This window comes from Tricharina praecox (assembly GCF_024521635.1).
Source record: "Tricharina praecox strain CBS 144465 chromosome Unknown BZA05scaffold_11, whole genome shotgun sequence".
Classification (NCBI taxonomy): domain Eukaryota; kingdom Fungi; phylum Ascomycota; class Pezizomycetes; order Pezizales; family Pyronemataceae; genus Tricharina; species Tricharina praecox.
The window spans coordinates 265090-291762 of NW_026250413.1; the positions used below are offsets into that span (position 1 = coordinate 265090).

Consider the following 26673-nt stretch of genomic DNA (forward strand, 5'->3'; position numbering starts at 1 on the left):
CGACGACGGGAAAGGGCCGGGCCGGTGAGCGACGTATGTATAGTAGGTACGTATCCCGTGCAGAGGCCACCACCATCGATATGTCAGCATTGCCAGGGCTGTTTCTACATACACTGGGCCTTCTACACCGTACTGTAGTAGTAGTATCCCCGCGATCACGCCCTCCAGCAGTCCTCTACAGAAACCACCACACGGGACAGGCGACAGGGGAGAGGCGCGGGTGATGCGACGGCGGCCCATATTGTATTATAATATTGAGATCCGTTCGTTGATTAGTTAGTCAGTCATAACGGGAGGCCTGGCCTGCTAGGTGTCCATCTTTTCTTTCTCTCGAGGCTCAAGGCTCTCTCAATACAATACATGTTACCTTTAATATCATCCATTACAATCCGACAGCCCACAACCAGACCGGGCCGAACCATATCCTATGACCGCGCGCCGACGTGCCCGCCCGCCATCACGTATCACGTGCCCGCCCACCCTTCTCGCGACCGCTTGGCCGCTCGGCGGGCATCTCGCCACTACCCTACCACTACGCGCGATCCCTGTCCCTGCCGGTTCTGGAAGCTATCATAGGGGCCGGCCGGTAGATACATGATAGGGCAGGGGGAGATCGACGATTCCAGTGCATGCTGTGGCCTGTGGGCTGTCGGTTTTCGCTGGGGTTTTGCTGGATCCAACGGCCACGCAGCAGCATCGACTCTCGGTGGAAGTGGAAAGTTTTTTTTTCCTTTCCACGCTTCGACCGTGAAAACGCTGATTGGCTGGACGGGAGGTGGGAACATGGTGCGCGCGGAACAAAGAGTAAAAACGATGAGTCCCGAGACAGAGAGATCGAGATAGATAGAGATACAGATGGAGATAACGATACAGATACCTAGATCCCTCCCGTCTGAGCTTTGTCGTATCCCATGTTCCTTTGAAAGCGAAGGCGAGACCGAAACGAACTTGAACCTGAACATGGTGACTTCACAGCTGGTACTCCACCAGTACTTGCTCCGCTACCCTAAGAGAGCCTTGGCGCGCGTTCTGGACGAGCTTGGCACAAAAACGCCCCACCAATCCACCACGCTTCGCACATCAGAAGTACTTGGCATGTACCGTTGGTCGTCCAGTCACCCCCACAATCGTCATCACATACTACTTCACCGCACTCACACACCCAGGACCCAGCTGGCTTCAAATTTTTGTTGCGGCGAACCAACAACCACGAACGAACGCACTGACCTGAACTTTCTTTCTTCCTCAACCACGACCCACAACCTTAACCCCACCAACCTTCAACCTTCAGCCACGACCACAGACAACACATATCCAGATCGTTGCTGATTGACTCATTCCAAGACCCATCCTCTTCCAGTTGAGTAGAGAATACAAAGGTACATTCCGTCCTGTCTTTCGTCTACTCACTGGCACGAAAGAGAGCGAGAGAGAAAGAAAGCGTGTGTTCCATGCTATCGCCTCGACCGTATTCTAACGCGACCGATCGCATATATAGACAAGTCTATGGCCCCGACAGCTTCGCCGCCCAAAGTCCCGCCAGTGAATTCTAAGCCCAGTCAATGCGCACCGCGCTTCCTCCAAATGACAGCCGATCCCGTTATTATGGAGACCCCACCGACCCCGAGTGCGCCTCGCCAGAGCCAGCACTCTGAAATCGCCAAAGCGGTGATGGCTGCTCCGGCCGTGACCATGTCCAGGACCAAGTCGACGTCTTCGAACAAGGAGGGCGCTGACTTCCTCGCTCCGCCGGATCTCTATCCCATTCTGAGCGATACTCCACTCGCGACCGCGCCGAATTCCCCGAGGATGTAAGTTGTCTTCTTTGGTTGCAGAGGGGGTGCCGGATTGGAACTGATTGCGGGGTGTAGTCGTGCTACGACGATCGATGTTCCAGGTCTCACTAAGAGTAAGGTTTCCCCAGACGGCCGCATCGCAAATCGTGATCTCGGATCGAAGCTGGTGAGTCATTGATCTCCCATGGTGTCGTCGTGCGGTCGTCGTACTGATGGCAAACAGGTTATCGTCATGGTGGGACTTCCGGCTCGTGGAAAGTCATACGTCACCAAGAAGCTCGAGAGATACTTGAACTGGTGGGTTTCTCTGCGCAGCGCTCTGGTATCGGTTCGACGACTGGCGACTGACGTGGTGCGTGCGATACAGGCTCCAGCATGATACCCGTATCTTCAACGTTGGAAACCGCCGTCGTGTGGCTGCCGGTGTGGTCGAAGGTCCTGCAAAGGCTGCTAACGGACATCCCCCGCCCGTCCAAGGAACCGGTCTGCTTTCGTCGTCGTTTGCTCAGCTGGACATCGACGGTATTGCCTCCGCGGGCCCTACCCACAGGAGAACCTCGTCAACGGGAGACATCGCTGGAAGCATGGACCAGACGGCCGAATTCTTCGATCCCAAAAACACGGCGGCGTCCGAGCTCCGTGAACAGGTCGCGTTGGAGACTCTCGACGAGCTGCTCCATTACATTTTGTATGAGGGTGGCTCCGTTGGTATCTTGGATGCGACCAACTCAACTCTGAAGCGTCGCAAGGCGGTGTTGGATCGGATTCGTCAGGTCGCCGGCAAGGAAATTGGTGTCGTTTTCTTGGAGTCGGAATGCACAGACGAAAAGCTCCTGGAGGCAAACATGCGTCTCAAGTTGCAGGGTCCTGACTATAAAGACTCCGATCCGGTACAGGCCTTGGCGGACTTCAAGCGTCGTGGTAAGTCGTCGTCGTTGCATGTGCGTTCCTGGGGTTGTGTTGGCTCAGGTACTGACGATCTCGCGGGAACTAGTTAAAATGTACGAAACGACCTATGTATCGCTAGGTGATTTTGAGGAGAAGCTCGGAATGCAGTATATCAAGGTAAGCCGATCGCCTTTCATCCTCGGTTGTTGTGGGGTATCAGGCGCATGCAACACGTCGTGCACCCACCCAACTCCGCTCATCCGGTTGCGGTTCCGTTTCCCTTACACGACACGACAACCATCACCCACACATTCAGCTAATAAAAACATCAATAGATGATCGATGTGGGACGCAAAGTCGTCACCCACCAAATCCGAGGCTTTCTGGCTGCACAGACTGTCTATTTTCTTCTCAACTTCCACCTGTCACCTAGGCAGATTTGGATCACTCGCCACGGCGAGTCGGAGGACAACGTCGCCGGCAAGATCGGCGGCGATGCATCACTGAGTCCGGAAGGCAAACGATATGCCAAAGCTCTCGCGAGCTTCGTCGCGTATCAGAAAAAACATTTCCACGAGCGGCTTCTGCAGAAGCACTCGACATCTCACCTGCCGCCGCACATGGGCGATACGACCCCGCCGAATCCCCAGTACCGGAATACGTACCAGGAGGACGACGAGGGCCAGCCCCTCGAGAAGAATTTCTGCGTCTGGACGAGCATGCTTAAGAGGTCTATCGAGACGGCCGAGTACTTCGACGAGGAGGAATACGACATCAAGCAGATGCGTATGTTGAACGAGCTGAACGCCGGAAACGCCGAGGGGCTCACATATGACGAGATCCGCGCGCAGTGGCCGGACCAGTATGCCGCTCGCAAGAGAGACAAGCTGAGATACCGATACCCTGGCGCCGGAGGAGAGAGCTATCTCGACGTCATCAACCGGCTGCGCGCCGTCATCGTCGAAGTCGAGAGGATGCAGGACCATGTCTTGCTCGTCGCTCACCGAGTCGTGGCTCGTGTGTTGCTCGCATACTTTCTTGGCCTCCGCCGCGAGGATGTCGCTAGTCTCGATGTCCCATTGGGAACTCTTTACATGCTCGAACCGGTAAATATTCTTCCCTCCCTCCCTCCTTGCGAGTTAGCTTTCAACTAACGAATGGAATATAGAAACCGTACGGAGTAGACTTCAAGGTGTACGTCTACAACAGCCAGACGCAGTGGTTCGACTACAAGGAGGACTACAAGCTCAAGAACGATGAGCAGAAGGACGTGGTCATTGGTCGCTAGCCTTTTCATCTGTTCGTTTCCGGTTGATTTTTTTCGTTTTCTTTTGCGCGCGATGGGATGGCGATGGCGATGCGGGGTATATCATGGGGGCGTTTAATGGGTGTTTTTCTTGCTACTTGCTACTACTACTTGCTGAGGGATCGATCGATCTGAATGGTGTTTCGGTGTATGCTTTCTTCTTCTTTTTGTTTGTTTTGTTTTGTTGGGGATTTGACTGGAATGGACTGGCTTGCGAAGGCGAAGGGTGAAGAATTCGAATACATAGATTTCTCTTCACGGTTGACTGCGCACATGACACATGGGATATCATTCGCCCTCACTTTGATATCACAACTCGCGCCGGGTGGTCATGAGAATCAATGATTAAACAATAATAAAAGAACAAAACGGTGGCCATGAGAAATAGTCCTTAACACTATTAACCCAAGTACATAGTCTGAAGAACACACCCGCATCATACCGCGTCGTTCCAGTGTTGTGTTGTTTATTCGTACATCCCATCCCATCCTCTCCCTTTTCTCTTCACAAAACCCGTTAAAACTGTTAAAACTCCGCACACTCCAGACCAGATCATCACGCCAAGGGGGTAAGGTAAAACAAACAGAGTATCCCGATAGAAAACGGAAATACTGGAATGGGAGGAAAAATTCAAAAAATCGCATTCAGTTGTTAGTTTGTTTGTTTGAAACCTCCCTTCGTCCCTCCGTCCACTGCATCCATCCACTCCGCGAACTCCCCATACACGTCTCCATTGCCATTTCCACTTGAATCCCTTTCTGTGAATCCTCTTTCTGTGGATCCCTTTCTGTGGATCCCCTTTCTGCAAAACAAAGCAAAGCGAAGCAAAACAATACCATCCAATCCAATCCAATCCCATGGCACACCAGAGTCCCATCCCGAATGAAAAGAAAAACAAGGTACACAAGTAGGGTACCTAGCATAGCGTATACCGACCGACTGATCGATCATAGACCGTGGACCGTGCGATCCCGACCAGACAGACAGACAAAAAAACACTAGAGAAATACAAAGGAAGTAACAGTTACAAAAAAAAAGAGAAAAAAAGCAAAACTCGCAAGTTAGTAGCAGAAACATAGCAAAAGACGTAAAAAAAACGTAAAAACCGCAGCAGGAAGCAGGCAGAATTTCGAAAAGACCAGATTGATTATCTCATTCGTCATCGTTCCTCATCCCATCCCATCTCATCTCATCTCGTCCAAGTATCATCATCACCGAGCAATTCCCCGTCCACCTCCGATCGTCACGTCTCAGTAAGTCAGGTTAGTTACCGGCGGCAGTACCAGCCTGCTGCTGCTGCGCGCGGTACCCGCCGCCCGTTCCGCTGCCTCCACGGGAGTATCCAAAGCCTCTTCCGCGGTACCCACCCCTAGCTCTGCCGCGGCCGCCCCTCCATCCGCCACGGTATCCGCTGCCATACCCATCAACGCTTCCCTGGCCAAAGGTCTCAAGGTTCTTCTTCTGCTCTTCGGAGCGGAACTGTGCGCCGCCTCTACGCTCGCCGGGAACTGCCTCAGCACGCTCCTTATTCTCGCAGGAGATGTTGTCAAAGAAGCTTGACTTCTTGTTGTAGAAGCCGTCTTTCGGGGGCGGCGGAATACTGACGGCGGCCTCGTCGGTGTTGGCCGACTGCTCTTCCGTCGACGATGCGGGCTCCGTGACGTGGGGTGCGTTCTCGTCCGTGCCCGACGCGATCGCCTCCTTGACCAGGTCTTGCTTGTTGAACTTCTCGTTGTTGCCCTGGAAGTCGAAGTCTGTCGTGGGAACCTCCACCTTGCGCGTCTGCTGGTTGAAGTTTCCACGTAAACTACCGCGGCCACGGCCGGCGACAAAGTTGCCGGTGCCGGGCTGCTGGCGCGTGCGCGCTTGGTGGTGAGTCACCTGGACGCCGGGGGCTGGGACATTTGGTACCGGACCGTCGACGGCACGGGGGCTGTTGGTGTGGTTGGCGTTATTGGTGTTGCTATTGGTGGTGGCGGTTGGCTTCGGCGCTGCAGCAGCATTTCCAGCTGTCACGGCCAAGCGATTGACCTTGTCGGCGAGATCCCTAACCGCGGCACTGGTAGCATTTGCACTCGCGGCTGCTTCAGGCTTCGGAGGAAGCTGCGCAGGAGATGCTGCAGCATTGTTCGCTGTGGTGGTAGTTGAAGGTCTAGCGGCTGGCGACGTTCGGGGGAGAGCGGGGACGATTCCACCACGTGCCTTGGGTCCGGAAGGAGCAGTGGCAGGATTGTGGGGGGCAGCGGCTACAGGCGCACCGGCATTGGTCTGTTCGGACAGCTTGGGTTGGTTGGTGTTCTCGCCTTTGGGTTGCTGTTGCACAGGCGCTGCGGTAGGCTGGGCGGGCTGCTCCTGCGGCTTGGGAGCTTGCGCAGGAGGCTGACGAGAGGCACCGGGGACCTGACGATTCGCAGAGGGGCCGATCGGAGCTTGTGGAGGCGCTCTGTTCTGTGGACCAGTTGGCGGCTGCTGCTGGTTAGGCTGCGGGGGCTGCTGCTGCTGCATAGGCTGCTGTGGGGCTTGATGAGGCTGCTGGTGCGGGGGCTGCAGCGGGTGAGGCTGTTGCTGTGGAGGCTGCTGCTGTGGACCAGCCAATCCAGGACCTGGCATTCCCATAGGAGACTGACCACCCATCGGCGGCGGGTAAGCTCCAAACATGCCAGCAGCCTGGTAAGGACTAGGGCCGGGTCCGTAGCCGCGATGCTGTTGCTGAGGCGGGGGAAACTGGTAATACGGCGGCATTCCCATCGGAGGCGGGGCCTGTTGCTGCTGGAACTGCCCAGGCGGAGGCTGTGGTGGCGCATACGGACGAGAGCTTTGCTATTGCACGCACATTCATCAGCCTCCCCCTCCCCTCCCAATCACCTTCCCGCCAATACTTACACCCAAGATAGCTGGATCATCCAGCTGCGGCGGTGGGATAGGTGGCTTCTTCTGCGCCGGCTCCTCAATCCTCAAGTCCTTAACGTCGCTTCCACGGAATACAATGTATTCGTAGACATTTTCCGAGCCCGCAATTTCCCCATCGCCCCCGCGTCTGCCCTCCGTGCCATGCGACACCACCTGCTCGAGCGCTACCGTGCTGGTCTCGGAATTGATCTCGTGGAGGGTACCGACATATCTACCTCATGTTAGAGGCTGAAGCCTGGGGGACGACGACGAGGAGGGGGGGATGAACCGTATGTTGCTCTTCGAAATCAACGAGATGCGAGCACTGTACAACAAAAGAAAGACTATCAGCAGCTCTCCTCGTATACCTCATATCTACCATCACCAAGTAAGGAGGCGGGGTGGATGGGAGGGAGTGAAGGGGGGGAGAGGACATACCCAATGAATTCCGTCATAATCTACTCGTCAGGTTCACGCCCCCGGAGCTTCCTTAACGATGTCGAAGCTGAAGTGGCGGATGCTGGGGTTTTGATTGAATTGTTATTGTTTTCTGATGTGCGATGTGATGTGATGGTTGAGGAAGACACGACGACGACGGGGGCAGAGACAGAGAGAGAGGACTTGGGAGGGAGGGCTTTTGGCGAGCTGCATCCTACCATCCACCGATCCACCCAACCCACCCACCCACTCACAGATTGTTCGCTACCCGGCCCTTTTTTAACTTTGCTAGGGCCAGTCCGCATTCCATTTCGGGCCCAAACAAAACAACACCAACTGCTATCTACTCTACACACTCCCAAGCTCCAACTCAGCGACAGACATCCATACATCAACTCGACAATGCCACCGACAACCCCCTACCCCCGCTCCGTCGTGAAGCGCATAGCAAAAGCGCACACTGGCTTCAACGTCGGCAAGAACGTCGATATACAGCTATACCTCCAGTACAAGCTCTTCATGCAAGAGTCAGTCTCCATAGCTCGGTTGGTGGTGGTGGAGACCTATCTGACGCGTCACAGATTATTGCGAGAAGCAGACCTCAAGGCGCGTAAACGGGGAGCTACCAGAATCTCGCCCACAGATATCAAGAAGGTCACTTCGGTATGTGCGAGCTCGAGAAGAAGGGAAGAAAAGGAACTGATTGAGATCGTGGTAGGATGTCTTGCAGAAATTCAAGGTCTAGAGACAACCGAACTGGGAAGGCGTTTTGATATGGCTGGGTCGTTTTGCTTCTGGGCGGGGCGTTACTGGAGTTCGGGGGTCGAGAATCATCTGTAATACCGCTCGACTTCTACTGTATTGTTTTCGTTCTTCTTTCGAGCATCAATCAAAGCATCGATTTTACACGCGCAGCGAGGCGGTCGTAGTTACTGAGATGGGCATAAGCTGGAACCTTATATAAAGCTCACAGAACGGACAGACAGAAAAGCAGAGACAGCAAAGCAAATACGACGAACGACATAAGACGAGACGGAAACCAGACAAGCAAAGAAACTGGAACACAAAAGGACTCCGGATCCTCCATTCAAAAGACCATAATCCAAGAAAAACAAGCCACCGCCCGCCCAATGCAATCACAGTCAAACGAATGCGCAACCTTCCTCTCCGCTGGCCCAGTCTTCCCATCAGGTTACCTACGACATCCGCAGCCTTTCCCAGTTCACCAATCCACCCCGCAATTGCCCATCCAGACGCATACCGTTCTGCAACAACTACTAAGAAGCACGGAACGAGTGCATCCAGCGATAATACCCGGACGGGGAGGTGATGAAAAGATTGTTAAGTGAAGAAGACCGCGAAATGCTCCCATCTAAAATTATCTAGAAGCAGTAGTAGAAGTTTCGAACTGTGATCAGGACGGACTGGCGACACGGAAAAAGAAAAGGCACGGAAACGATTGTTTAACAGCAACCTCCAGCCGCTCCCTGCTGGACGTCCCGACCGTTGTTGACCGTGACCGCGGGTTTGTTGTTGACAGCAGTGGATCCCATGCGCTCCTACAGGAAAATGGGTTAGCTTCGCGGTCCAACGACAAGTTGGCCCAGCCAGACAAGGTAGAGGATGGCAACAAACCTTGATCTGTCGGGCCATCGTCAAGAAGGCCTGCTCGACGTTGGTGGCGTTCTTTGCCGAGGTCTCCAAGAATGGGATTCCAAGACTGTCGGCAAATTCCTATCCGGCGCGAGCAGCTGATTAGCACAGGAAATCTTTTGCGCGACCGCCGAGTCATGGGGACTGTGGGGCAAAGTACCTTTGCGACAGCATAGTCGACCACCTTCTTGTCCGCCATATCACTCTTGTTGCCCACGAGGAGCTTGTTCACACCTTCCGTCGCGTAGCGGTCGATCTCCTGCAACCACTGCTTGACGTTGTTGAAGGAGTCTGGTAAACGAGTTAGCGAGCGTCGTCGTCATCGTAAACGGGAGCCCATACCCATGTCCGTCACATCATACACGACACAGATGCCATGCGCCCCTATCGAATTTCGTCAGCCATTCAAGTCATATGACAGCCTTCCGTGAGTCAACACCGAGCGCCAAGTACCTCTGTAGTAGGAACTGGTGATGGTCCGGAACCGCTCCTGGCCAGCTGTATCCCACTGCACAATATTGTCAGCCGCCCGTGTGGCCTCAAAGCGGATCGTGGCGGATCCGGGGGCGAAGGGGAGCACGTACGATCTGAAGCTTCACAGTCTTGCCATCGAGCTCGATCGTGCGGATTTTCTGGTTATCAGGTCAGCATTCCATACGTATTGTGTCAGTCGAACGCATGGACGTACAAAGTCGACTCCGATAGTCGAGATGTAGCTCTCGGTGTAGGTGTCATCTGCGAATCTGAGCAAAAGACAGGACTTTCCGACACCAGAGTCTCCGATGAGGAGGAGCTTGAAAAGGTAGTCGTATCTGGAGTTTCCGGCATCGTCAGCATCATCGCAGGGGCCAGAGAACGACACAGCGACCGAGGATCGACAGCACGAATCCGAGTCGAGCGTGTGCAGAAACGAGGGGAGTAATTGGAAGGGCGGTTGAACTCTGTACGCTAATCAGCAAACCGATGTGGCCGAGGGAAGTGGTGATGGCGAAGGCGGGGGAGGGGAGGTTTAGAGGGGAGGATAAGGCGGCGATAGAGGGGGTAGGAAACATACCACTCGGGGGTAACCATTGTTGCGGTAGGATGTTCTTAGTGGTGTTGTTTGGGGAGGGTGATGAAAACTGTTGTTGGATGGAGCAAGGTCGGTCAGTCAGTGAAGTTGGCTTTAGTTGCGGTGGGCAAGAGGGTGGTGGTGGTGGAAGTGGTGTTGGTAGAGGTGGTGTTGTTGTTATTGAGTTGGCGGGTTTGAAGCTGAAGGAAGAGGGAGGGAGGGAAGGATCCGAAGCAAGCAAGCGGCAAGCACAGGGGAAGCAAGCAAGCAAAGCAAAGCAAAGCAAGCGAAGGGGTAGCCACTCAGCCACACCGGGGCGACAGCGACAAGAGAAGACAAAGAAGTACGTACAGTTCGCCGAAAGCTCTTATTAGGCGGTGACAGTAGCTGGAGACGGTGGTGGAGAAGTGGTATTCGCGGCTGTCGGGCGTTGAAGCGATGAACGTGGTTGGTGGGTTTGGTGGTGGTGGTTTTGCGGTGGTGGTGGTTTTGCGGTGGTGGAGGAAGAGAAGGGGAGGAGCGTGAATGGCTTTGCTTTTCGGTGAGTTGACTCCAAGGGTTCTTTTGAGTGATAGTATGTCTGGCGTTCTTAGCCGCGAGGAGAGGAAAGCGAGCTGCCTTATGTCGGATGGCGGATAGTGAGAGAGCCACAGATGGAAAGCGAGAGAAGAAGACGGCCATTCTATGGCAGATGTCCTCGTCCTATCCACAGCCTTTAGAGATTCTGTCACATGGACAATCCTTCCGTCTCCACTGATCCATCCGAGATGTTTGCGATCATCATCACCCGGAAAAGTGCGGTAACTATGCGTTTCACATTTCAGCTATGATGGGCGGACTCCCTCGACTACGATGCGGCTATCCCGCTCAAACAGCTCTTTGATTCAGCCCGCCGGTCCTGGTTATCATCGACGATATCATAGCTTGCAGACAGCAGGCCAATCCGATTGCTGGTATACTTATGCGTAGAAAGAGCTATGCGCGTGCCGCACAAAGTCGTGTGGAGGCTTGAAGCATTCGGCCCCCGAGTCTAGCTAAGGACATGCCATCCACCACCCTCTCTCGTCCTTATATCGTCCTGATATATCCATCCCATCTTTCTTCAAAACGGAAAGGTTTTTGCTTCTTCCTGGACCTTGCAGGCGACGCCGCCCCAACTTCGGTAGAGTGCCGACTGTTAACTTTGTCGCTCTTGCGTCTTTCGTCGTCGACCTCCTCCTCCTCCTCCCCCTCCCTCGTCGTCACTTCTTGACTTCTGCAACCAACACCATCAACACCACCCCCCACCACCACCACGACCCCGCGAGCCCATGAATCCTTCAGGCGCGCTGCAACCGTCACCAGGCCCCAAGCCTCCGGCACGCTACCAATGGGGCAAACCCATCAAAGACCAGATCTTCTGGCAGAAGCCCGACAAGGTAAGTGGACTCTTCTTTCGATATGACTTCCGTTTGATTGACCCGTTCGATAGCCAATGTTCCTCGACGAAGTGTTGCTCGACTTCCCAGAGTAGGCAAAACTGCCCTGGACCCTTGCATGCCGCCAACGGACAGCTGACCTCGCAAAGGCCCGTTTCGATACCAACAGTCAACAGGGCTGATATGAATGTTGGACCCACCTCGAAGGTCGAGGCCAATGTGCGATTCCTCCGACAGCGCCACCAGGAGCAGAGGTGAGCCCCGTGTTGCGACTCATCAGGGTTATCTTGGTGTTTATCATTACTCAGGCGCCGTCTTCTGGCGCGTCACGAAGCCGAGTACCAGAAGTGGATGGCCGACATCGAGAAAGGCATCGATGTTGAGGACTTCCCCGCCGACGACTACCAGTTTATCAAGCCTACCATTGGGATTTATCCAGAGTCCGTCGAGATGATCAAATCGGAGGAATCAAGGGCGATGATCAAGCGTCTGCCGATCGACAAGCGCAACGTGTTGGTCTCTATCGATCAGCTTATCGCCCTCACGCAACCGTCTGGCTCCGGGGGGCACACTGCTCCTGATGCCCGAGAATCCTCTGCGTCCGGAGATGCACGCAAGTCAAGGAGCGGTACTCCTCCTGTCCGAAATGACCGGGTGCGTACTCTGGAGAAGATAAATCCCATCGACGATGGTCGGACTCGTGCTCGGAGAATTCCCGCTGACGATGGTGGGATTTGCGCTCAGCAGACATCACGCCGTCAGCTAGAAACTCCGGCGATCAATTTCGCCGCGCTGATTGGGCGTATGGCAGCCGACGAGCGGAGAAGGATGCTGGGCGAAGACCAGGAGCTGCGGCTGTTCCACATTGACACCATGGAGATCTACTACCAGGCCATGATGAAACTTGACTCGGTCAAGTATCCCCCGCTGCCTCCGCAGCAGAGGGAGGGTCGAACAACGGCGCCGCTGAATAAGGACGGCAGCGCGTTCAGAAGGAGGTCGTCGGGTGGGAGTGTTAACATGCCGCCGCCCGCTAGACGCGAGTCTATCACTGGTTCTACGGCTCTTCCTAGCCCTAGCGGTCCGACTGGTCCTGCGTCTGGGGTATTGGCTGCTCTTACTATGCAGGCTGGTTTTCCTGCCCAGAGGCCACGGAGTAGTGATGGTGCCACTCCAAGGGGAGGAGGAGGGATGGGTGGTGGTGGGGGTGGAAGAGGGGGCGGGGAAGGGGGAGGAGGCGGTAACATTTTCACTCTAAGAGGAAGGGAGCATGAGGATGCTGCTCCAAGAGGAAGGGGTGGATCCACTCACAGAGGTAGGAACGAGGACGACCATTCCAGAGAAGGAAGGAGTGGTTATGCTAGCAGAGGGAGAGATGATGATTCCAGTCCGAAGGGGAAGGGCAACCGCTATGCTTCGCGGGGAAGAGGTAGAGGGAGGGGCAAAACCCGCTCTTCTTCGCGAGAACGTGGTGGTTACGCTCCTAGAGGAAGAGGCTCTCCTAGAGGAAGAGGCTCTCCTAGAGGAAGAGGCTCTCCTACTGATGACCGCAGAGGATTCGATTATCCTCACAGATCGCCCGGATACCGCCCTCCGGGCCCCTCAAGGCCCGATCCAAGAAGTCTGGATAGATCCCGTGCTCGGAGCAGATCCCGTCCTCGGGGTAGACCCGGTGCTTGGAGCCACTTCCCTCCGAGGAGCAAATCCCGTCCTCCAGTCCAGTCCAGGCCCCCTCCGAGGAGTCCTGGAGCGCCCCGCCCAAAGAGTGCCAATCAGTTCCGTCAGAAGAGTCCTGACCAGCGCCCCCCTCCCGGCAATACCCGTCCTCCCCCTGCTACTCTCCCTTCAAGAAGCCCTCCGAGAGACCCTAGGCTCCCTAGGCCTTGATAATAGGTACATAGACCGATTCATCATGTTGAATGCGGGATCAAGATTTTCTTTTGTGTACTTTTAATACTATCAATCACTGTGCACGTCTGATGTTCTATCTTTTTGTTTGTTTATTCATTGTGCATGCGACCTATCTACTCTGGATCATAGCAATAGGTATAGAGTACACGCTCCATTTCCACGCCACTGTTCAACGGGACTCTCATCAGGGGAGCGGTGTGGCTTTCTTGACGATATATGAGCGCACCCAGGAAAAAAGAAAGAAAAAAAGAAAGTTCGCCCCTCAAGCCTTCTCTCAACGTCCTCAACGTCCTCCGCCCCGTCCACTAGCCGCAAGCTCTCTGCCGCAAGCTCTCTGCCTGTCTCTTCCTATTCCCCAACATCCCACTCAGACACCCCGCATATGTACTGCATCTTCCTCAACGACCGAGTCCGGGTCCGGGTCTGATATTCGTCTGCCGAGATCTGTGCCGACTTCAGTAGCGGCAAGAAAGGGTAAGAAGGTGCAAAAAAGTCCAAGAAAGTCCAAGAAAGTCCAAGAAATTCCAAGAAAGTGACTGCCTGACTGCAACTCTCGTGTATAATACAAAGAGGTTACAGGTCTTGGAGCTCCCCGTCTCCTTCTGAACCTTTGCATACAGGATCATTCATAGTCTTTGTCCACAGGATGGTGGAGCTTCTACTGGATTTTTTATGGCATTAACTACAGGCAGGACTTGAGGATGTCTGGGTTTTGTACATAGCAGCCCCATCTGTACTCGAGTAGAGTAGAGTAAAATAGTAGCGGGCGTCTGGACTCTGCGCGGTTGTTTGTCCACTGGAGATACATACCGGTATATAGTACTACTGGCCGGTGAGATGAGGCAGTGTCCTATCTTCAGCTGGTAGTTACCGTACGTCAAACCTTGAGGCCCGGTTCTCGCGGGCCCTGGCCGCCGGCCGGGCTCGGCCCCGGCATCTAACAAAGTTTTCGGCTATAGCTAACTACCGGTAGCTACATCTTACATCTTGCTGCTGATTCGCTTCGGCCCATGCCTTCACTTCCTTCCGTTTGCTTCCTTCCACATTTGATACCGGTACATATTCCACCTTAGTGATCGCCTATGAAGCACTTAGTACATCGGTAGCCGATTACTATAGAGTAAACAAGCTGCGGCCGTCGGTTAAGCCCGTGCCTGTAAGCCCGTGCCCGTGCCCGTCAGGCGCAAGCACTGTGCACCATCCACGGTCCACCGGTCAACGCGTCCACCCCACCTCGTCCACCTCCCCCCACCACCCCACCACCACCCCCCTTACCTCCCCCCGCCCCACCAGTAAAGAAGCAAACGAAGATGCCCACCTCCGCCGAAAGCAAGACATTCTTCAAGATCCGCGACTACACATGGGAGAACAACGCGGAGTTCCAGGCCGGGCTGCGGAGTATCGTCTCCTCGGCAGCAGCGAATGATGTGCGTGTACTCACTAATAGGGCGAAGTGTTTCTATTTTGCGAAGTAGGTTTCTCTCTTCTTCTTCTGTTTCTACAGAGGTGCGATTGGGCATTGGGGAGGGGAGGGGGGGGATTGGGGGGGGGAGGGGGTTTGGGGTTAGAGTGCAGCGTTGATCGCCCGAAAGGAAAACAGGTGTGCATGTTAGCGACGCGGAATACCAGGCCTGGCTCGACGGCGGTATGACGAGTCCGCCTACTACTCCGGACGAGCACGAAGACGAGCACGAGCACGGTCACGGTCACGAAGAAGTGGAGCAGGAGGCGGGAGGGGAGAAAGACGAAGCGCCGTACCCCAAGAGCTTTGCGGAGGTGGTGGAGCTCATCACCGCTGGCAAGCCGATCCCGGGGATCATGGAGATCCCAGACACCATCCTGCCGCTGCCGACGGAAGCGGAAGCGGCGACTGCGCCCGTCAGGAGGAAGCCCTGGGAGAAGGAGTGACGAGTGATGGGTGGGCACTGAACACTGCATGGGTTCGGGTGGGGGCATTGTTGGCATTGTTGGCATTGTTGGCATTGTTGGCATTGTTGGCATTGTTGGCATTGTTGAGGGTTGGCGAGTGGGACATGTGTACCTACCGTATGGTGGCTGGCCTGGATCATGGGCCCCTGAGGCTTGAGTAAGTGAGCTAGGTAGCATAGCATATGTCTTTCAAGGGTACCTAAATACCCGTCCCGCTCCGCTCTCCGCTGCTCGCTGCTCGTGTGTCCACAGACTCCCACTCGTACACTGGATACCTATACGCAATCATGATCCCCAGCACGTTCCCACTCGTCACGACCGCGCTCGTCGTCGCCGCAGGGAGCTACATCGCCCTCTGCCGGCAGCGTCGCTACGCACGGCTCGCCGAGCTCCAAGCCCGCCACAACTCGCACTCCCTCAGCAGCGCCGAACTACACTCCACCCTCAGCCTGTCCGCGGCCGAATCCATCATCAGCACGCAAATCGAGCTGGAGTTCCCATGGACATTCCACACGGCGCTTCAATTCGCGTTATTCCGCACCTACGCGATCCCCAGCATCTCACGGGTGCTTCAGGGGACGGGGCAGCTATGCACGGCGCACCACGCAGGGCGACGGTACGCGGACACAGTCGTGCTAATCGGCGAGTTCACGACGTGGCCTTTGGGGTCGGCGCGGGCGGCGCGGGCCATCGCGCGCATGAACTTCCTGCACCGCGCGCACCCCGATATCCGCGCCGAGGATATGCTCTACACGCTGCTGCTGTTTGCTACCCAGCCCATAGAGTTTATTAACCGCTGCGAGTGGCGCGGGGTTACGGAGCTGGAGGAAGCGGCGAGCTGGAGGTTCTGGTTTGAGGTTGGTAGGAGGATGGGGATTCCTGAGGAGACGATTCCGGGGAGCTATAAGGACATGGTGGAAGCGTATCACGCCTACGAGGAGCAACATATGTGTCCTGCCGAGAGTAATGAGTTCGTGGGCAGGCAGACTGTCAAGCTGCTGCTGTATTGGGTCCCCGGCGAGACGGCGAAGCGGACGGCTAGGCAGCTGGTGTATGCCGTGTGCAATCCAAGGCTGCGGAGGGGCATGGGGTTTCCGGAGCCCGCGGCGTGGGCGGTGTGGTTGCTCCCCGCGCTCCTGGGCGCGAGACGGTTCTTCCTGAGGCATTTGGCGCTCCCGAGGAGAGATGCCAGCAGGCAGCGGAATGTTTCCGACCGCCCAGCTGAGAATGGCAGGTACTTCGTGCCGAAGTACGATAACCAGCCGTGGTACGTCCCCGCAACGTTTGGCAATCGATGGGGGCTGTGGGGAGTCGTCTCGAGGATCTTGGGACTGCCGGTTGCGGGAACGGAGGGATATGGCGAGGATGGGTATGAAATCGGGACGGTGGGACCGACGGCGTTTAAGAAGGTGGGCGTGCAGACGGTTAGGAGGGAGGCGGAGGAGATTATGAAGATGGGAAGTGGTGGTGTGGGTGCTGGCTGCCCGTTTGGTTGAGCTTCAGCCTTCAGCCTACTATACTGCTGCTGCTTCAGCTCATTGGTGAATGCGTTATTTGCCCTTTTGTTTGCTTTTTGTCTGTATCAATGCCCAATGCAGTACCGTTGTCGTGTTTTCTTATTCCGACGACGGTTCATTGATAAGCACCTTAGTTTTCAGTCATGCATTTGATCATTCGCTTCATTTAATCATTCGCTTCATTTAATTTCCTGTGGCATCAACATCCTCACTACTTCTCCGCAGGAGTATGTCTACTCCCACTGCCGCCACTCCCACTCTCGACCGTCACGATCTCCTCCTTCTCGAGCCCCAATCTACTAACGTCCCAGCCATTCCTCTCCAAGTATTCCCTAAACATGCGATCCTCCTTCTGTATCGTATCCTGTCCGACATGAGGCAGCAGCATTGCGAGTCCCGCCGAGAGCACGCACAGGCTGCTACTGACCCAGAACGGCGCCTGATTCCCGCGGACGGTGTCTGACCCCCCGGAGTTCCTGATGATGATGGGGAAGACGTAGGTGCCAACGAAGGCACCGATCTTTCCCACCGCCGCCGCGATGCCGTAGTACTGGCCGCGGATGGCGGTGGCGCTGGTTTTCGACGCGAGCAAGCCAATGTTGTCGCCTGGACCGAGCTCGCCGAAGGACAGGAACAGCCCGTACACGACCACGAAGGCGCCGATGTACTGCGGTGTCGCCAGCGTGCCGTAGAAGCCGCTGAGGAGGAAGCCGGTTATGCTTTGGAGCTGTGCGGACGCTGTAAGCAGCTATTCACTTGCATGTACATATGATGGAGGACTTACCACGAGACCCAGGATCAAACAGTATCTGGGCCCGATCCAGTCCGAAACGAAGCAACCCAGGAAGCTCCCGGGGATGTAGAACAGATTCACCACCACGTTCCACCCGAACGCCGTGATCATGTTTCCGTCGCCGGCGACCTGCGCCATGATGGTCGCCGAGTAGATTCCGGCCGAGTACACCGCGAACTAGATATGCATCATCCGTGAGCTACATACATACCTAGTGAGGGACGAGGAGGGGGGAAGGATGGCGATGACTGACGTCGTAGATAAACCAGATCAGAGAGACAAGCGTGAGCCGCCACCAGTAGTACTTGATCACCAACCAGTACGGCGTCTTCGTGTTGGCCATGCTGTTCTTCTTGGTCTGCTCGGGCTCCTGCAGGCGGAGACGGAGGAATAGCAGGGTGAAGGGCGGCAGGATTCCGAGGCCGAGACTTACTCGCCACTGTACAGTGTCAGCCCTTCCATAGTTAACAGACATCCGGGGGAGGGGGAAGCACTCACGTTGATCATCAGATCATGCCTCTCAGTCCCGAGGATCCACAGCCAAACCAGAGGTACGAACGCAGCCACCACAAAGCCGACATCGATACTAAAGTTGGTGAAGAGGATGAACCACCTATTCCTCGTTCCCTTCTTGACCTCACCGGTTGCCTCTGCAGCAGCAACACTGCCGGCGGGATACTCCCCGCCGATGCCAATGCCCAGGAAGAATCTGCACACGACCAGCATTGTGAACAGCCCGTCGACGCTTCCACCCGCGCCATAGCTCCCCGTACACAGCGCCGCAAACACGATCAGTATGACCGCCGAAATGGTCATGGCCAGCTTGCGCGTGTAGTGGTCCGCGACGTAGCCGAACGCCAGCTGCCCCACCACCGTCCCCGCGAACGCGATGCTGCTGACGTTGCTTTGCGCTTTGGACCCCGTGTATTCGTCGGGGTAGATCGTCGAGAGCATCACGCCGACTTGGCCGATTACCTGTCGTTCTCGTTCTCATTAACACCACCACCACAGAAATGCACAGCAGCGAGAGAACAGGACGCACCGCGTTGAGATACCCATCAGAGAACAGTCCGGCACCGCACGCAAACACGGGCCAGACCTTCTGCCATTTGCTCTTTTCCTCGGCACCCTCGTCCCGCACCACCTCCTCGTGCACCGAGTCTGCATCGTGCAGCGGAAAGGGATTAAGCTTGACCATAGCCGCTGTCTGTCGTCGTACGTCGTCGTCGTCGTTATCGTCGTTAACCTTTTTCCGTATATATACTTTCTCGGAGGGAGGAGGAGAGGGGGGGGGAGATATAAACTCTCGCCAGCAGGCTCCCCCCGCTCCATGTGCAACCCAAAAACCCGATTAACCTACCGACTTACTACGTATATTGGTAAACGTGTGCTGCGTGGATATCGAAGCCATGGGATCTCTCGTCTATGTATGCAAGCCCGGAAGCATCATCGACATTGAGGCAAGATCTCCGTCCTCGGTCCCCGAAGGGGGGTGGCCGCCGTGCTAAGTCACATACATTAGGTACGGACGAACAAACCCATGCGATTCGGAATATCGGAGTTTGGGTTTGGGTTTGGGTTTGGGGTGCTAGGTATGATATTTTCCCTTCCCTTCCCTTCCCTGGGGCGGCGGGGCCTGTCAAGGGTCTTGCATGGGAGTGTCTGTGATTCCTGAGAAAACGAAAATAAAGCAAAAAGCAGGTTTCTCTACCGGGGATAAACAAAAGCAGTGAGGAAGGTCATCAGTACTCTAGAGTACATACCGTACCAGGTACATAGCATCGACCGTTTCCCCTCTAACTATCCTCTTTCGCTCCCGACGCCGACTACATAAAAACACCGCACTTCTCTCCTCTCGAGAACCATCATGCGTAGACATTACGGTAGTTATCTCCAGCCAAGAGCGGGAAGCGGGAAGCCTAGCAAGCTAAGCTTTCCTTAGCCAGCGCCTTCCCTTCAGGGTGCATGTTTCGGAGGGTGCCGCTAAGTCGTACGAGATATAGATTACCGGTGAGGAAGAAAATCTGAGTGATGGCGTCACATGGCCAATTGGCTATGCGGGGGTCACGCACGTGCAGGTCTTCGGTTTTGTTTATCTACTCTGTCATATGCTTACCCGCCGGTTGCGTGCCGGTGAGAAACTGAGAGTGGATTCGATGGTTATCTTCGGGTTGTAGGGGGATTCATAGGGCATCACTCTCAAGGCCCGATGGGATGTGATGAGAATTGTCGTGGCTCCAACTACGTACAAGACCTGAGATGCGGGAGACCCAAGTACCGGGATATAGTACATACCTCATAGGCAAATCGCCCAGTTTCCGGCGATGACAATGGGATTCGCCTCCAAGCAATGAGATATCTCTCTGATCATCTGAGCCTGCCCATTCCGCAGCCCAAAAACTACATACTTCTATGTACCTACATCAACATACATACGACCAAGGCCCAGCTAGTTCCCTAACTACCCGCTGATGAGAGTGAACTTGGTGTTGAACACAGAACCTCACTCCCGAATCCCGAATCGGTAAATACAGAAGTGTGAAGAGTACCTATCGAGCACTTTCACTACTGCAATCACTCGGTCTGCATGTTCCCACATGGAGCGCTCGAAAAAAAAGAAGAAAAAAACCGCCACAGATTTCGTTTCCATCGAGGGATACGATATATACATCTCGTACACTCAGTGAAGGCGGAGTGGGGGTATAAAAGAGCCAGTCTGAACGAATAACGAGCACCGTAATCGAGCACCGTGATGAAGACTCAAGCACACATCGCAGAAACGCACCCCACAATGAGCACCTACTTCTTAGACACAAAGCTTGTGGAAAGACATGTACCATATCAGAAAATATTGCCGTAGTGTAAAACCTCGCCGCGCCCCTCATCCGTACAGGCAATAACTACCTCCATGAGCAACTCCGCAATACGCATCCCCATTGGTGCGAGTGGATGTGTACATAGCAGTAGACGTTTCAACTTTCACAAGCCATCACACAGCCATTGCTGCAGCCTACATGGTCTGAAATTTCAATCGAAACGTAGCGTAACGGCCTTCATACATACAGTACTCATTCATGAAAACGAACGCCCTACCAAGCAGCACCAAGCAGCACCAAGCAGGAAGAAGCGAGAAGCAAGCAAGAAGCAACGAAATCATCAGCATCAGCATCAGCCGGAGGCCTGTCGCATGGCGTCCCTATCATGGAATCCTTAGGAGTAAGAGCCAACAAAAAACACCCGTCATGATATTGGTCCTTACTTGTACCAAGAGAGAAGTAGAGAAGTAGAGAAGTCAAAAAAAACCCATCCCCATCCCCATCCCGTATTCCCTTTAACTACACACATTACGCCCTAGCAATGCTGTTCCCCACCATCCCGCCCCACCGTCCCACCATCCCCGGTCCCCCGCCCCACCGTCCTGCCACCCTATATATTCACATCACATCTCACAGATTCTCCATCATGCGATCAACCTCCTCGATTTCGACATCGAAGACCCTCCTATCGACAAGGATAACGACGCTGACGAGGGCGGCGTAAGCCTCACGCACCGCGCACGAGACACACGTCTTGGACAGATCCGCGGTAACCGAGGGCAGGCCCCAGAACGAGCACCACGCTCTGGCAAAGACCTCATTATCGGGGACGCCGTAGGCCTCTATGACGAGGACCTCATCGACATCACCGTCCTCTGGCTGGTCGTCGTCCTCGTCCTCATCCTCGACATCCTCGTCCCTGCCGCCCGACGTCCCCCAGTTCTGTATATCGACTAGGTCGTCGACGCGGACCTCGCGGAAGCGGTAGTCGGCAAACAGCACGTGCGGGCCGTTCTGGCACGGGTACGCGGCGATGAACGGCGTGTCGTGGCGCAGCGAGACCTTCCACGAGCGCGCCCGCTTCTCTACCGTGATGGCGAACGTGATCGACGCGTCGAAGATGATGACAGGCTTCTTGTCAGAGTCGTCCTCGAGTGCTTGCCGGTGAACGCCTATTGGGTTCGAGGCCGCGGGCGTAAAGTTCAGCCGCTCGATCCGGATCGAGTCCACCGGGTTCTTGCTCGACGCGACTACCGGCAGGTAGTCCGCTACCGGGTAGGACTCCTGTCGCGGGCCTATGGGATCGCTGTAGTTCGACATGCCGCGGATGATACTTGGCGTGAGCTGGTTCCTTCGGGGCGGATTCTGCTGGATCAAAGCGACTTCCGAGCGGTCCAGGTCCGCCGAGGCCGAGCACGGGCCAATCCATCCAGCGATCTGCGTGACTCCCGCCGCAGCCCCCAGAACCTTCCCTACGATGCACTCCCACGACCAATACGTGCAGCCGCGGTATTGGAATCCGATATTTGAAACCGTCTGTTGGAGGTTGCGGAATTCCGGCGGTGTTTCAACATCACAGTCAATCAATGCGTTCATTAGAATAAACGGCATCGACTTCCCCGGCAGCAGCAGTCCGGTGAACCATGACATACAGTTGGTGCTGCGGTCTTCGAGGTACTCTTCCGGATCGTCTTCCTCCGAAAATTCGAGAATGTCTTCTACCTCTGGCATGTTGGGCCACCTGAGAACTTAGTACAACGATATCCGGCACGAATCGAACGGAAGGATATATCGAGGGAAAGAGGAAGAGAGAGGGGAACAGCTATTTCCAGGAAGAACGATATAAAAAAAAGGGTCCCCACGATCCTACGATCGAAATGATATGGAATGCCTACTCACTTCAATGTCCAGGCAAAGTTCCTGAGCGCTGCGATTTGATTCTTTTTGTTTGGAAACCTGAACCCTACACTAGATTTCTGTTCTCCGCGACCCTTCACTTTCCGTGGTGGCTCAATTTCCACGTTCTCCAACCACCGCTGCGCTAACATGAGATCCCACCGGATCTTCTCAGGGATATCGGTTAGCGGCTTACCCCGTAAGCTCTTGGAGCTCTTCACTCTCAGGTGGAGTTCTGTCGCCAGGAGCAACTGGTGGAAGAAGCTATTTGAGATTCCTGGGTCTGGGTTGTTCAGGAATTTGGCGACTGTCTGATTGTCCGGCAGCGAGAAATCCACCCAACTCGGCCGGCATAGCGCAGCAACCAAATCCGAGATCTGATTATCCAACGATGATTGGTTTCCCCCGGGGTAATCGTATTTGTGATTATCATGCAGCAGATGCTCGTAGAGATGGTTGTGCAGGTCCACACTATCCTCCTCAATGCCCGCAACCTGAAGCTGTCGTAACCGGTCAAGGACGTAGAGCATGGTGAGCTTCCGGACCTTTCCTCGGGCCGCAATTTCCGATCCCTTGAGCTCACTGCCGAAGCCTGCCACATAATAGGCCAGCGTCACGGTTCCAGGATATATCCCGAACGCATGGCCCATCGCGGGCCTTTCCAGTGCATCCGTCTGTTTCCCTTCGGGGGCTGAACTCATATCCCCGAACGAATCACTCTGGAACGGTGCCGTGTCGGTGTATTCGTCCCATTCCTGGCCGGCGAAGGCGAAGAAGTGGAACTGCCCTCTCGGACCATTCGAGATCTCGCGGAGCTCGCCGCGAAACGTTGGCGCACCGTTTGCTACGTATTCTTGAGCTTCTTTTTCCGACAAGTCAGTTTGATAGCGGTTGGGCGGCCAGCGCCTCGGCGGTGCTTCGATCTGTGCGGGGGACGAAGGGGATGAAGGCGAATCCAAAGGATCCTGTGGAGGAAGCACCACGAGCGCTTGGCCCTCTTGCTCTATGCGGAACCGCGGTTTGGTCGGCTTGTACCGCGAGAGCGATACCTCGCTCAGCTGCGACGCCTCGTGAGGAAGAGGAGATGGTGCGGAATGGGGATGATGAGGCGCCATATCAATCGCATAACGGCCGGCGGGGGGAGCAGCAGGGTGTGAAGTGGGGTAGGAAGACGAGTGATGGTGATTCGAGTTCTGGCGGCGGTGTTGGTGTTGGTGGTGGTGAGGGTGGGGAGATTGAGACGGCGGTGGAGCATCGTATGTAGCGAATGGAGGAGGGTGTGAATGAGGAGGAGTGGGGTAGGAGGAGTGCGCCACGGGAATGCGATGTGCCGCTGTACGGGAGCCATCTTCGTAGGGAGAGTGAGGATCAATCGGTGAAGGGCCATACCCGTGAGATTCATAGACGCCGTAATCCGGCATGCCCGGAGCGCTCGCAGGTGACCATTGGGTATGATAGTCCTGCAAAGGGTCGCAGTATGTTAGAAGATCGAGCACGATGCAGGCGCGTTGGTAAATGTAAATGTGTTTATATACGGAAGAGGAATGATATGCCAAACAAAGTGCGGGGTGGACGTCTATGGAATGAGGGGATCGAGGAGGAAGAATAAGCAAGTAAGCATACCCCTTTGGAGTGTCTCGCACTCGATGTCCTACTCAGAACGGGCACTGGGCGAACGTGTAGTTCCGGTGCGTGGTGGACACGATATTTCGATGGACCCGCAGAAGATGATTTCATTTCAAGAATCGGCGCTCGTGGCTATCTATGGAGTTTCGAATCCAGTCAGACAATGGTTCCCCGAGAAACCCTAGGGAATGACCCGAATATGTATATTCCACCTCTCCGTCGTCGTCACCGCCTGAGGGGGGCTGTCCGCCATCGTTGGAGTGGGAACTAAAAAAACGGCCTTGCTGCTGAAGCCTCCAAGGGAGAGCCAGATGACACGGGCATGGGTAGCGGCATGCAGGGGGGGTGGTGGGAAGGGAGGGTAGGTAGGTGGGTAGCATATGTAGCAATGAAGACGAGGGCGATGATGAGAAGGCGCCCGCAGTGCCAGACCAGACCGGAGAGGCAGCAGTGGGTTTTGTTGCAACGATATATGGGCTGCGAGACGAGTGTGAAAGGATGAATGAATGTGTAGTATTGGTATGATATGTAGGTACGGCACGAGAGGCAGAACTGTAGCGCTCACCGAGTTGCAATAAACAAGCTCCTCCGACGCCACCGGAGAGATGGGCGGACGGACGGACGGGGTACGACAGACAGACGTGCGCACAGCGACGGCGACAGCGGGGAGAGGGGGGATGAGGCGGGCGGGTCGGAGGGGTAACGACAACAAGCCGCGATGGCCGCCGGATGTCAACTTTTGGCTAGTCGGGCTAAGACGTCGATAGGGATCTGTCGCTTGCGGCAAAAAACGGGGAAGCGGTATCACAAGTCTCGCGGGTTAGCAGTCGCTGGTCGTAACCGGTAGCTGGGGGGCAGAAGTTGAACGGTATGTAGGAGCGGAGTGATTTGATTGAGCGCGGAGGGGCGGTAGGGGAGGTTGGTGGGTGGGACGGATGGGCTGCAAAAAGCGGAGCGACGTATGGCGATGGCTGATCTCGATGCCGCTCTTCGCTTTTGGTTCGGTGGTAGTGGAGACGGTGACCGCGGTGGTGGTGGTGGTGGTGGTGGTGGAGGGTGGTGGTGGTGGTGGAGCTGCGGCTGCCGATGCTGGTGCTGCTGGGTGCTGCTGCTGCTTTGTTCTTTCTCCTCTCCGCAACTGACGCCTAATGCACGGCGAGTAGGTACTCGAGCAACGCTACGGGGATGCCTGCAGCTAATCGATCACGTCGTTCGTTAAGAACTAGGGCAGCGCAATATCTATGCACTCTGCTGAGGATGAGGATGATCGAATCTGTGCAGCCCCACTGTCGAGTGCAAGTTCGTATATATTCAGCCAGTAGACTGTACCGACTCGAGTGTTCCTCGATGAAGGTGCTGTGGCTTCCGTTCCTGCGAGCGTCTGAGGAGAAGTCCTTGTGCACGTGCAGCCCAAAATATCCACGGTGGTTATAACTGCTAGTAAGTAGGCGCGAACGGAATGCCGGGTAGATTACCGTCTCCTGTTGGGGGCTTCAGCAGAGATCCGATAACAACAGTAACAGCGGGACGAAGCAAGCAAGCGATGCGATGTCGGTGGCGGAGAACGGAGAAGGAGGATCGTTTCGGTCGCAGGAGTGAGCAGGAGTGAGCGAAAGATATTTGTGCTTGATTGGCTGCGAGCAGCCAGGCCAACTTCTGGGCAACAGCACGGATCCGGATCGGTAGTGGATGGTGGAGTGGTGATGACAGGCGTCGGTGGCTGCGGAGTATTGAGAGCGATCAGGGATAACTATTTCGCTCGCTGCCGGGTCATTATTGTCCTGCCACTGACAGTAGGGCGAAGCGTAGATATCGATGTCACGATAGAGATCGATGTCACGATAGAGTGTGTATCCGACGAAGGAGATCTACAAAGTATCAGGAGGCCTCCATTCACGCTTAACATTCCACAAATACTAGTAAACATTCTCCCGGACCCCAAATACGCAAGGTAACTTGGCATGGCAGGTGACGGACGGACGGACTGTGAAGCGCAAGAGCTGGGGATTACGATACCGATGACCATGATGCAAACGTCCCCTCAGCGGAAGGACATCCCGGCTGCGAGATCCAGGCTCGGCGCGTACCTAGTTACCAGAGGACTTTCTTGGGTAAGTAGACCTGTTTGTGGTAGTTCTGTATCTAGACGATTCTCTGAGCTTTTAACCGATGCATATCACCAGCCTTCTCCTCCGCATAACGCTGCCACCCCCGCACGTCACAGCCTCATGACTGCAAGTATATACATATCTCGACCAGCAATCCAACTTGCTTCAAAGCGGTAACTGGATACCCACCTAGAGTGTGCTCGCTTCCTTCACCCCACACGACGCCGGCGGCCGGTCGGTCAGGCGGTCTTCGATCCTGCCGGATCTGCCCGACGCTTGTCACATCATGACAGCTTCTCCGCTGATACCGCAGGTCCGCAGCTCGCTCTCGCCCGCAGGCCGCAGGGGTTGGGATCCGAGGCCTCCGTCTATTCTATCTAGCGCTTCCTTGCAGGTCGCGACGGACGGACGCCGGATTAGATAATTCGCAACACATCAAAGCACTCGGCGGTTGGTCCTGTTCCGGGAAAATGGTTTCTGCTCGGTCCACGCCTTTGTCATCAGACACCAGAATACCAAGTCCCCGACTCACTGTCCCTCCATGGCTCATGAACCTGACGGAGAAGGATCGCCCCGGACACCTTATCGTAGCTTGCCTCAGCCGGCGTGCTGTGCAACTTGCGTGAGCACTTCCGCCT

At 55.3% G+C, this 26673-nt stretch overlaps 11 protein-coding genes across 11 annotated transcripts; 6 read left to right on the forward strand and 5 right to left on the reverse strand.

The window, feature by feature from the left end:
• Positions 1-1175: 1175 nt before the first annotated feature.
• Positions 1176-4028, forward strand: BZA05DRAFT_36225 (uncharacterized protein). Its single transcript, XM_051481506.1, has 8 exons — positions 1176-1379; positions 1499-1811; positions 1872-1962; positions 2020-2093; positions 2164-2717; positions 2791-2861; positions 3020-3790; positions 3853-4028. The coding sequence occupies exons 2-8, from the start codon at positions 1507-1509 to the stop codon at positions 3970-3972; spliced, it is 1986 nt and encodes a 661-aa protein (XP_051339622.1). The 5' UTR covers positions 1176-1379; positions 1499-1506; the 3' UTR covers positions 3973-4028.
• A 529-nt stretch (positions 4029-4557) lies between these two features.
• Positions 4558-5160, reverse strand: BZA05DRAFT_36264 (uncharacterized protein). The gene has a single exon (XM_051481507.1). It carries the CDS (start codon positions 5065-5067, stop codon positions 4642-4644), a length of 426 nt encoding a protein of 141 aa, XP_051339623.1. The 5' UTR covers positions 5068-5160; the 3' UTR covers positions 4558-4641.
• Positions 5161-7547, reverse strand: BZA05DRAFT_36267 (putative G2/M phase checkpoint control protein Sum2). Its single transcript, XM_051481508.1, has 4 exons — positions 7318-7547; positions 7169-7204; positions 6874-7111; positions 5161-6810 (listed from the first exon to the last, which is right to left on the reverse strand). Exons 1-4 carry the CDS (start codon positions 7332-7334, stop codon positions 5254-5256), a joined length of 1848 nt encoding a protein of 615 aa, XP_051339624.1. The 5' UTR covers positions 7335-7547; the 3' UTR covers positions 5161-5253.
• A 21-nt stretch (positions 7548-7568) lies between these two features.
• Positions 7569-8238, forward strand: BZA05DRAFT_396939 (uncharacterized protein). The gene is made up of 3 exons (XM_051483572.1): positions 7569-7844; positions 7899-7980; positions 8036-8238. The coding sequence occupies exons 1-3, from the start codon at positions 7720-7722 to the stop codon at positions 8060-8062; spliced, it is 234 nt and encodes a 77-aa protein (XP_051339625.1). The 5' UTR covers positions 7569-7719; the 3' UTR covers positions 8063-8238.
• A 542-nt stretch (positions 8239-8780) lies between these two features.
• Positions 8781-10041, reverse strand: BZA05DRAFT_425477 (small GTP-binding protein; the record flags this gene model as incomplete). Its single annotated transcript, XM_051485962.1, has 8 exons — positions 8781-8876; positions 8953-9051; positions 9131-9261; positions 9313-9354; positions 9424-9478; positions 9555-9602; positions 9659-9782; positions 10028-10041. The coding sequence occupies 8 exons, from the start codon at positions 10039-10041 to the stop codon at positions 8781-8783; spliced, it is 609 nt and encodes a 202-aa protein (XP_051339626.1).
• A 1290-nt stretch (positions 10042-11331) lies between these two features.
• Positions 11332-12599, forward strand: BZA05DRAFT_418452 (uncharacterized protein; the record flags this gene model as incomplete). The annotated part of the gene is made up of 5 exons (XM_051485525.1): positions 11332-11439; positions 11493-11530; positions 11616-11693; positions 11748-12445; positions 12568-12599. The coding sequence occupies 5 exons, from the start codon at positions 11332-11334 to the stop codon at positions 12597-12599; spliced, it is 954 nt and encodes a 317-aa protein (XP_051339627.1).
• Positions 12600-12662: 63 nt separating this feature from the next.
• Positions 12663-13511, forward strand: BZA05DRAFT_396945 (uncharacterized protein). Its single transcript, XM_051483573.1, has one exon. It carries the CDS (start codon positions 12710-12712, stop codon positions 13391-13393), a length of 684 nt encoding a protein of 227 aa, XP_051339628.1. The 5' UTR covers positions 12663-12709; the 3' UTR covers positions 13394-13511.
• Positions 13512-14300: 789 nt separating this feature from the next.
• Positions 14301-15412, forward strand: BZA05DRAFT_36514 (uncharacterized protein). Its single transcript, XM_051481510.1, has 2 exons — positions 14301-14821; positions 14943-15412. The coding sequence occupies exons 1-2, from the start codon at positions 14661-14663 to the stop codon at positions 15256-15258; spliced, it is 477 nt and encodes a 158-aa protein (XP_051339629.1). The 5' UTR covers positions 14301-14660; the 3' UTR covers positions 15259-15412.
• Positions 15413-15949: 537 nt separating this feature from the next.
• BZA05DRAFT_396948 (uncharacterized protein) lies at positions 15950-16956 on the forward strand. The gene has a single exon (XM_051483574.1). The coding sequence runs from the start codon at positions 15978-15980 to the stop codon at positions 16773-16775; it is 798 nt and encodes a 265-aa protein (XP_051339630.1). The 5' UTR covers positions 15950-15977; the 3' UTR covers positions 16776-16956.
• On the reverse strand, positions 16934-18900 carry BZA05DRAFT_36576 (major facilitator superfamily domain-containing protein). Its single transcript, XM_051481515.1, has 5 exons — positions 18632-18900; positions 18088-18564; positions 17843-18028; positions 17584-17766; positions 16934-17523 (listed from the first exon to the last, which is right to left on the reverse strand). The coding sequence occupies exons 1-5, from the start codon at positions 18785-18787 to the stop codon at positions 17008-17010; spliced, it is 1518 nt and encodes a 505-aa protein (XP_051339631.1). The 5' UTR covers positions 18788-18900; the 3' UTR covers positions 16934-17007.
• A 2135-nt stretch (positions 18901-21035) lies between these two features.
• Positions 21036-24038, reverse strand: BZA05DRAFT_336990 (uncharacterized protein; the record flags this gene model as incomplete). Its single annotated transcript, XM_051480837.1, has 3 exons — positions 21036-22146; positions 22305-23329; positions 23925-24038. The coding sequence occupies 3 exons, from the start codon at positions 24036-24038 to the stop codon at positions 21036-21038; spliced, it is 2250 nt and encodes a 749-aa protein (XP_051339632.1).
• Positions 24039-26673: the final 2635 nt, after the last annotated feature.

What these genes read in the sequence shown, in the direction of transcription:
- BZA05DRAFT_36576 (XM_051481515.1), bottom strand. Translation starts at nt 18,787, where the DNA reads ATGGTCAAGCTTAATCCCTTTCCGCTGCACGATGCAGACTCGGTGCAC. An exon ending in CTGATGGGTATCTCAACGCG is followed by an intron (nt 18,565 to 18,631) that starts GTGCGTCCTGTT and finishes CGAGAACGACAG; the next exon opens with GTAATCGGCCAAGTCGGCGT. An exon ending in ACTGTTTGATCCTGGGTCTC is followed by an intron (nt 17,524 to 17,583) that starts GTGGTAAGTCCT and finishes GCGTCCGCACAG; the next exon opens with CTCCAAAGCATAACCGGCTT.
- BZA05DRAFT_396948 (XM_051483574.1), top strand. Translation starts at nt 15,978, where the DNA reads ATGAACTTCCTGCACCGCGCGCACCCCGATATCCGCGCCGAGGATATG.
- BZA05DRAFT_36225 (XM_051481506.1), top strand. Translation starts at nt 1,507, where the DNA reads ATGGCCCCGACAGCTTCGCCGCCCAAAGTCCCGCCAGTGAATTCTAAG. An exon ending in GTGATCTCGGATCGAAGCTG is followed by an intron (nt 1,963 to 2,019) that starts GTGAGTCATTGA and finishes GATGGCAAACAG; the next exon opens with GTTATCGTCATGGTGGGACT. An exon ending in CTCGAGAGATACTTGAACTG is followed by an intron (nt 2,094 to 2,163) that starts GTGGGTTTCTCT and finishes CGTGCGATACAG; the next exon opens with GCTCCAGCATGATACCCGTA.
- BZA05DRAFT_36267 (XM_051481508.1), bottom strand. An exon ending in ATTTCGAAGAGCAACATACG is followed by an intron (nt 7,112 to 7,168) that starts GTTCATCCCCCC and finishes AACATGAGGTAG; the next exon opens with ATATGTCGGTACCCTCCACG. An exon ending in ATGATCCAGCTATCTTGGGT is followed by an intron (nt 6,811 to 6,873) that starts GTAAGTATTGGC and finishes TGCGTGCAATAG; the next exon opens with CAAAGCTCTCGTCCGTATGC.
- BZA05DRAFT_396945 (XM_051483573.1), top strand. Translation starts at nt 12,710, where the DNA reads ATGAGGATGCTGCTCCAAGAGGAAGGGGTGGATCCACTCACAGAGGTA.
- BZA05DRAFT_36514 (XM_051481510.1), top strand. Translation starts at nt 14,661, where the DNA reads ATGCCCACCTCCGCCGAAAGCAAGACATTCTTCAAGATCCGCGACTAC. An exon ending in AAGTGTTTCTATTTTGCGAA is followed by an intron (nt 14,822 to 14,942) that starts GTAGGTTTCTCT and finishes ATCGCCCGAAAG; the next exon opens with GAAAACAGGTGTGCATGTTA.
- BZA05DRAFT_36264 (XM_051481507.1), bottom strand. Translation starts at nt 5,067, where the DNA reads ATGTTTCTGCTACTAACTTGCGAGTTTTGCTTTTTTTCTCTTTTTTTT.
- BZA05DRAFT_396939 (XM_051483572.1), top strand. Translation starts at nt 7,720, where the DNA reads ATGCCACCGACAACCCCCTACCCCCGCTCCGTCGTGAAGCGCATAGCA. An exon ending in TACAAGCTCTTCATGCAAGA is followed by an intron (nt 7,845 to 7,898) that starts GTCAGTCTCCAT and finishes GACGCGTCACAG; the next exon opens with ATTATTGCGAGAAGCAGACC. An exon ending in ATATCAAGAAGGTCACTTCG is followed by an intron (nt 7,981 to 8,035) that starts GTATGTGCGAGC and finishes AGATCGTGGTAG; the next exon opens with GATGTCTTGCAGAAATTCAA.